At 47.2% G+C, this 8,676-nt stretch overlaps 1 protein-coding gene across 3 annotated transcripts in view; it reads left to right on the plus strand.

The window, feature by feature from the left end:
• The window catches only part of MLH3 (mutL homolog 3), a 35,956-nt gene extending 30,584 nt beyond the window's left edge, over window positions 1–5,372 (plus strand). For all 3 annotated transcript variants that reach the window (XM_084791463.1, XM_084791462.1, XM_084791464.1), the window contains 3 exons: window positions 71–149; window positions 2,636–2,787; window positions 5,000–5,372. In XM_084791463.1, coding sequence (XP_084647589.1) covers window positions 71–149; window positions 2,636–2,787; window positions 5,000–5,122 — 354 coding nt within the window. In that variant the 3' untranslated portion in view covers window positions 5,123–5,372. The remainder of the gene's footprint in view (window positions 1–70; window positions 150–2,635; window positions 2,788–4,999) is intronic.
• The last annotated feature ends 3,304 nt before the right edge of the window (window positions 5,373–8,676 follow it).

Below are 8,676 nucleotides of genomic sequence, written 5' to 3' on the forward strand. Positions count from 1 at the left end.
GGGGGTGTCACACTGAAGTGTCCCACACAAGAGGCTCCATTCTCTCCTTTCCCTTTGGTTAATAATGCAGCTGCTCCAGGCCACAGGAGGCATCCAAGGGACATTGCCGCTGACTGTGCAGAAGGTCCTGGCCTCTCAGGCCTGCCATGGTAAGAGCCCGTACATCAGCTAGAGTCCTGGGTGTGTGCAGCATGGCAGGGGTACAGTGACTGTGTAGGACCCTTTTCTGCTCACCTTTTACAGTGTGTAATTAGGTCGAGAAACTGAACCTACCTACCTTAAATATTACTTTAGAAAGTAGAACACTAATAGAACTTGAGTGCCGACTGACTAACAAAGCAGAGTGGGTCCTGAGGGAGGTCCTCTGAGTCAGGCCCAGAATAAGCCTGGGGCTCAACACAGCGTGAGGAACCAGCCTTGGCAGAGCCACAAAGGCCAGGAGTAAATTCCTCTCATGAAGAGCAGCCAAGAGTACCAAGAACTTAGGCTGGAAATAAAGACCAGACGCTTAGAAGGTTCCAGAGAGCCCTTCGGAGCTGGTGCAGAGCGCAGGTCAGTGGGGGTGTAAGGAGGGATGTGAGGAGTAGAAGACGTGGCATTCGGGCCTCCATTAGGGAAGTGGCAGCTTCAGAACCTCCTGCAGCTGTTGCCCCGATTTATTTCTCTCCCTTCAGTCTTCTCACCTCTACCCCTCCCAGCTGCGCCTGCCCCTCCCAGCTGTACCTTCCCCTGCAAATACCCCAGTGTCCTTCGCCCCTTCACCCTGTTTCCGGCCCCTCCCCCGCCCCGCCCCGCCCCTTACATCACCAAACTGCGCCATTGTTGTTGTCCTCAGAATCTGAGTCTCACTGCCTCTCTTCTGCTTAGTCCTCACATCCATCCTGCCTCTTGCACATGTAATTGTTCACTTAGCACCCACAGGAACCCTTGTTAATTATTTTGATTGTTTCAGGCTTTGTGCCGCAGGGTGTCCTAGAACTACTTACTTATTTATTTTTGGTTTTTCAAGACAGGGTTTCTCTGCGTGGCCTTGGCTGTCCTGGAGTCACTTGTAGACCAGGCTGGCCTTGAACTCACAGCAATCCGCCTGCCTCTGCCTCCCAAGTGCTGGGATTAAAGGTGTGCGCCACCACACCCGGCTCCGGAACTACTTATGTAGAGTAAGCCAACCTCTGACTTGTAGCAATCCTCCTGCTTCATTCTTCCAAGTGCTGGAATTACGATGTGTGCCACCATGCCCAGCCAGGCAAATCTTTCTGAAACACATCTTTAAGCCTGTCATTCTTTATCTGAAAGACGAACTGCCATTTACTAATACTCTTGGTATAATTTATTTTTAAATTTTTTGTCTATTTGTTTGAGATAAAGTTTCTTATAGCCTGGGCTGGTCTCTTAATATGTAGCTGAGGATAATCTTAACTCCGGATTCTCCTGCCTCTGCCTCCAAAGTGCTGGGATCACAGGCATCTCCTTCCAAACCTGGCAAAAGCCATAGTCTACAGCTTACAAGGGACTCTGTGCTCTGGCCCCGCCTGCTGTTTGAAATTCTGCCCACGTCACACTCCACTGTGCTCTTTACGTTTCCAACCTCTCCTTTAGTCTTGTCCCTTCATCCCTTCTTTGCCGTGACCCCCTTGCACTGGCCTTCCCTGAGCCTGACATGCCTTTCTGGTCCCTTCTCCAATACTCCAGTAGATTATCTCCTCTTCTTCTTCCTCTTCTTCCTCCTCCTCCTCCTCCTCTTCCTCTTCTTTCTCTTCTTCCTCCTCCTCCTCCTTTTCCTCCCCTTCCCCTTCTTCTTCCTCTTCTTCCTCCTGTTTCTATTTTAGGTTTTTCAAGACAGGGTTTCTCTGTGTAGCCTTGTAGACCAGGCTCTGCCTCCCGAGTGCTGGGTTAGAAGAGCGTGCCACCACCTAGCAGATCACGTTCTCTTCACCCAGTGTCTCAGCTGAAGCATTTTACCAAGAGAGCTTTCCTGGCCTTCTAAACTGTTTGGCCTTGTGTTGCATATTCTTAGCCTATTCTTCATAGCACTGATAATTTAAATTACTTTGTAATGATTTGTCTTACTGTATCTTACCCATTAGAGCACCATGAGGGTGTAGATGTCTGTTCATTTACTGTCTGGAATGGCTCCTGATACAAAGCATACACACATTAGTATTCATTGACTTAGATATTGAGTTGATCTTAGACTAAAGACATATACTAACATGTGAAGATTTAAATTAGGAAGACTATGGAAATCAAGAAAAAGGTAAAATAAAATAGACACTATAAGAAAACAGTTTGCTTTTGAGCCTAATGGACAGAAGGAAAATGAAACTTCACACACTCCTACGTAAGTAAAAATATTGCACTTATGGCTTTGGGAAAAAACCTCAAGGCAAAATCCTAACAGGTTAAGGAATGCCCTTCCTGAGAGATTAGAGGGACAAACTCCATAAGGAAGCTGAGACAAAAGGGAAGTCCTGAGGCCTTAGTCTGTTCCATGCCCTCAGGTGCCAGTTTTAAACAGTATAAAGGCCAGACTAAAAGAAGTCCAAGAAACAGCCTTTATCTATTACTTTGTCCAGGTCCTGAGCATCAGTTCTCACCATGCACACTATAACCTTTTGCTGTCTCTTTCATTTAGGGGCCATTAAGTTTAATGATTCCCTGAGCCTAGAGGAGAGCTATCGCCTAATCGAAGCTCTGTCCTTGTGCCAGCTGCCATTCCAGTGTGCTCATGGGAGACCTTCAATGCTGCCCTTAGCTGACCTGGACCACTTGGAGCAGGAAAAACAGGTACAGTAATGACTTTGTTCTGGTTGTTTCCTGTTGCTTTGATAAAACCAACCAAAACACACTTGTAGGAGAAAAGGGTTAATTTTGCTTATACACCATTAATTATACTGTAGGAATTCAAGCAGGGCTGGTTGTGTTAGGTTTTATTTTGTTGTTGTTGTTTTTTGAGGTTTTTGTTTTGTTTTGTTTCGTTGAGACAGGGTTTCTCTGTGTAGCCTTGGCTGTCCTGGACTCACTCTGTAGACCAGGCCAGCCTTGAACTCACAGTGATCCACCTGCCTCCGCCTCCCGAGTGCTGGGATTAAAGGCGTGCACCACCACGCCGGGCCTCAAGCAGGATTGGAACCTGGAAGCAGGAACTGATGCAGACACCCAGGAGAGGGCTGCTTACAGGCTTGCTCCCCGTGGCTCATTCACCGAGGACCAGCTGCCCAGGAGTGGCACCACTCACAGTGGGCTGGACCCTCCCACAGCAATTTTTTGTTTTGGTTTGGTTTTTGGAGACAATTTCTCTGTGTAGCCTTGGCTGCCCTGGAGTGGCTTTCTAGACCAGGGTGGCCTTGAACTCAGAGATCTGCCTGCTTCTGCTTCCCGAGTGCTGGGGTTACAGGCGTGTGCCACTGTGCCCAGCTCCACACCAGTTATTAATCAAGAAAATGCCCAACAGACTTGCCTAAAGGCCAGTCTGATGGAGGTGTTTTCTCAAGTGAGGTTCCCTCTTTTCCCAGGTGATGCTAGATTATGTAAAGTTGACAAAAAATGACCAGTAAGACCTTCTGGAATCAGAAAGGAACAAAGTTTATCTTTTCTTTCTTTTTCAGCTTATCTAGTTGTAATCCATCTTTATCCTCCCACAAACAGGAGTTTTGAAAAGCATGCCCTGAAAGTTTTATTTAAGGCCATACACTTGGTCTTTCAGTTCACTTAGACTAAAGTGACAGATTGTGTCCGTGCTGGGCTCCTGGTTTGTAAGCTCAGCATGTGCACATATACCCTGACCATCAGTTGCCTACCAGCCTCAGGGTTGACTATTCTTGGAAGTAGAAATGCTTCGAACTCACAGCTGTCAGAAGTGTTTACTGGGATGTGTCCTGCAGTTAGAGCTAGCTATCTCAAAGGAGGATAGCTAGTGTTTCATCATCAGACAGGAAGCCGGCCACTGTGCTGTGGCTGCGATCTGTGATACGAGCAGCGCGTGAACAGAACTGTAGCTGATGCAGCAGATGCACGGAGTCCTTCAACTAAGAACACTTGCTACTCTTATTTAGATCTATGTGTATGTGTGTTTTGCCTGCATGCATGTTGGAGCACCACGTGTGTGCATGGTGCCCACGGAGGCCAGAGGAGGGTGTTCAGGCCACTAGAACTGGAGTTCCGTCTGCTTGTGAGGCACCACGTGGTGCTGCTGGCTCGTGCCAGGTGCCCTGCAGGAGCCGCCTGGATTCTTAACCACTGAGCCACCTGCAGCGTCCTGTAGGGATGGAAGAGAAGGGAGTGTGCATGAGGGCGCTAGGGAGCTGCTTTCCAGAACCCTTTCTTTGCTCTTTCTTGCTAATAGCTGTAAAGTCTTTTCCTGCATGGAGATTTCATATACTGTTCCCTGGCTTATCCAGTGGATTTTACTCCACTAAAACTTGTGTTTTATGGGGTTAGAGAGATGGCTCAGTGGTTAAAAGCACTGGCTGCTCTTCCGCAGGACCCCGGTTTGATTCCCAGCACCCACATGGCAGCTGACAACTATCAGCAATTCCAGTTTCAAGAAACCTGACACCCTTTTCTGGATTCTGCAGGTACAAGACATGCACATACATGTTGCACAGACATATATGCAGGCAAAACAGCCCCACCATGCCTCCACAAACCCACTTACCCCCATTACTGAGGAGATAAGAGTCTAGACTTGGGCTGGAGAGATGGCTCAGAGGTTAAAAAACACTGGCTGCTCTTCCAAAAGTCCTGAGTTCAATTCCCAGCAGCCACATGATGGCTCACAACCATCTGTAATGAGATCTGGTGCACATGTGTGCATGTAGGAAGAACATAATAATAAATAAATCTTTAAAATAAAAAAAAAATCTAGACTTAAAGTTTAATTCTGAGGAATGCTATCATCTTTTCTGAATCCAGAAAGGAGAAATCTAAACACATTTTCCAGCCATTCTTTGAAATACTTTTAAAATATTTGTTAATTATAGTTATTCTCTTCTCATAGGATAAGCCCAATCTTGCTAAACTTCGCAAAATGGCCCGTGCCTGGCATCTCTTTGGAAAAGCAGAAGGCTGTGATACAAAGCAGAACCTGCAACAGTCCATGCCGCCTTGTGAGCCACCATGAGGAAAAAATTACACATCTGCAAGGAGCTAAGGGGAACAGTGTGCCTCTAACAGAGAGCGCAAGCAGCACAGACGGGCGGCGGCTGTGAGCAGGTCAGCCGGCCTGAGTAGGTCTGGCACGTCAGTCTCCTGGAGCAGAGGGTCCCTCTAGTTGAGCAGGCGGATGCACTCAAGCCTAGAGACACTTCATTCCTTTGCATCCACGGACACAGGAGTTTGCCATATAATACCTATCTTATATTGATTTAGTGGTAAAATGTAATGATTTTGTAATGGATAGGTTGGCTTATGTTTGCGGGGCGCAGCTATTGTTTTTGAGCAGTTTCCTCAGCATCTCAGTTTGCACTATGTAAGAGGATGTTAAGCCCTAAGGGCCTGGCCCCGCCTCCTCTCCCCTCCCCCACCCTCCGCCCAGTTCATCCTGCCTCTGCGTTTGTCGTCTTAGCCTCACTCCCTGCTTCTTTACACTTTGAGTGACAGATTTATGGTATTTCTCTGCTCTCTATACAAACATTGCCTGATGTATTCCAGCAAGACTTTAGTTAAATTATTTTAGGGATTAAAATTAATTTATAGCTGGGTGTGGTGACATATATATGAAATCCCAGAACTTTTGGGGTGGGAAGGTGCTGGAGAGATGGCTCTGAGGTTAAGAGCACTGCCTGCTTTCCTAAAGGTCATGAGTTCAATTCCCAGGAACCACATGGTGGCTCACAACCATCTCTACTGAGATCTGATGCCCTCTTCTGTCATGCAGACGTTACATGCAGGCAGAACATTGTATACATAATAAATAAATCTTAAAAAAAAAAAAAAGTAGTGCCTTTATGAGCCTGGCCTCAGGACAGGTTGAAAGGGAATCAGCCCTCATTTTCATCACAGGAACCACGGAGAACAGACACTGCTGCCTGAGACAGGCCTCCCTCCCCAGAGCTGGGCTGGAGGCTTCGCCTTTTCCACACCTACTTTGAGGTTCTTTAATGCTTAAACCTCCCTCCCAGCCCACCTACCCTAGATAAGGGAGAAAAGAGGCTAGTAGGAACAGGAGAAATAGACCTTTTTGGACTCAGTTCCTGGGAGCGATTCCCCTGGCATAGTCGACAGGATTTCAGCAGACCAGCAATTCAACCAAAGTTGCAGCCGGAACCTGGAGCAGCAGCCGGAACCTGGAGCCCCGAAGTTTTCTCTGGAACAGTTCTCTCTAGGAGCATCTCGAAATGGAGCGATGAACAGGCAAACAATACCAAGATCCAAAAAGCCCCTGCCTCCTGCTTTGGGCTCGTATATATATCCTCTCAGAGTCTGTACTAGGATATGTTTCAGCTGGCAAAAACCAACCCCTGCATGAGGTGGTTCCTCTTCTAGTGGATAAACGTCACCTGTTTCTCACAAGTCTGTTCCCCATCCCACACTTGGGATCAAAACAAAAACATATTTACATCCATTACACTGGACAAACGGATGTTTCATATACATGGAGCATCTCGCCTGTGTTCACTGGGGAGATGTTGCCTAGGGCCTCTTCAGCACTGTCCCAGATCAGCTGTTCAGAACACTTTAGTGAGGAGGAAAAGGAGTGGGAAACAGAGCCTCCTTTAGCCCAGGCTCTCCAGTAACTCAGATGTAGCTGAGGATGCCCTTTGAACTCCTGCCTTTAATTGTCTTTACCTCTCAAGGCATGAATCACTATGCTTGCTCTTCCAAGTTCTTCCAAGTTCTGTCAGCCCAGGTCACAGGGTTTCAGAGTGATGGCACTTCTTGACAGTGACGGGCAGCTTTCAGAAGGTTACTTCTATGTAATTGCCAACCCGTTTTCCTGAGAGGAACGGAGACTCAGAAAACATTTCCCATGAATTATGTCTTCCTGGCTAGCCTGATTCATAAGGAGATAATTATCTTCTTTCAATAATTTATAAACTCATTTGCACACATCAGCATAAAAACAACTTATTAGCCAAAAATATCTGGTGGATTACTTTTATTGCCTGTTAGGGTTTTATTTTGTCCTTTTTAACTCAAGGACCATAAGAACAAAGACACACTTAATTTTCTAACGTATGCTAGTAATTTTTCAAACATTTGTTAATCTGTGAGTGGGACTATATATATTCTCACATGGGCTCTGGTGTGTGTGTAGGCGGAGGGTGGCTTGTGGAAGGCGGGTCTCTCCTTCCACTGTCCAGGCTTGGGGTGGGGGAGGCATCTCTCCCTCGCCCACACCACAGACCTCCCACACTCACCACTCGGCCTAGTTTGCCTATGTCTGTGCCCCCAGAGCCAAGCTCTACTGTGCTGCCCTGATGAGGTTCAGGGCCAGGTCTCCTGAGAGGCTTAGGTAGTGAGGGGCGGGGCCAGCTCGCCACAGTCCTTGGTCATCAACATGGTCCCAGGTGGCTGCCCAGACCAGGGACGTCCACATGGTCTTTAGTGATAAGATGAGCCACAGACATCAATGCAGACCCAGAAATGGTCCTGAGTGGCAGCGCTGGCCAGTGCTCCAGCACAGCCTCAGGTGGCAGGCCAGGCTATCCCTCTCCAGCCTCGAGACTCCAGTTCCACCTCTCTCCATAGTGCTCAAACCGTCTGCTTCTCTTCCTCTGCCATCTCTCCGCCTCACACTTGCACATCATAGTGGCTGCTGCTGAGGGCAGGCCAAGTGGCAAGCTAGCCTCTGCGTGTCTTCACCCACCTTCCTGGATTGCTCATTTGGAAATAGTTATTCTGGCTCCTGAGTGTCAATATTCCTTGACAGTCTTCATCTTCACCCCTCTACAAATAGAATGCTAGGGCTGGAGAGGTGGCTCAGAGGTTAAGAGCACCACCTGTTCTTCCAAAGGTCCTGAGTTCAATTCCCAGCAACCACATGGTGGTTCACAACCATCCATAATGTGATCTAATGCCCTCTTCTGGTGTACAGGTGTACATACAGACAGAACACTGTATACATAATAATAAATCTTTAAAAATAAATAAATAAATAGAACGCTAGATAGAGAACTCCAAACAGCAGCGCCCCAGCTCAGGAGACTGTCCAGGACTGCAGGGCTCCCTGGGTTACACTGGTGCCCTCGGGTGCCAGCCCTGGATGTGTATGTGGAGCCCGGGCCACCCAGCACCTCCTGGGGCCTTATCCCCCACCGGCCCATGTAATATATTTTTTACAGTTATATTTTTTTGTGTGTGTATATATTTGTGTGTGCTTATGTAAGCATATGTGTACCACCTGTGTGTAGATGCCTCTAGAGCCCACAAGAAGACCTAAGATCCCATGGGACTTAAGTTAGAGGTGATTATGAACCACCATGTGGGTGCTGGAAACAGAACCTGGGTCCTTTGTAAGAATAGTAAGCACTCTTAAAGCACTGAGACGTCTCTCTCGTCCCATGTAATTTTACTAAATAAGTTAAAATAATTTAAGTTTATGGGATTTATTAGTTTGTCAGTTTAGTGGCTCAATTTTATTTAGTTTTTTTTGTTGTTGTTGTTTTGTTTTGAGACAAGGTTTCTCTGTGTAGCCTTGACTGGCCTTAACCTCACAGAGATCCACCTGCCTCT

This window comes from Acomys minous (assembly GCF_964271855.1).
Source record: "Acomys minous genome assembly, chromosome: 8".
Lineage (NCBI taxonomy): Eukaryota > Metazoa > Chordata > Mammalia > Rodentia > Muridae > Acomys > Acomys minous.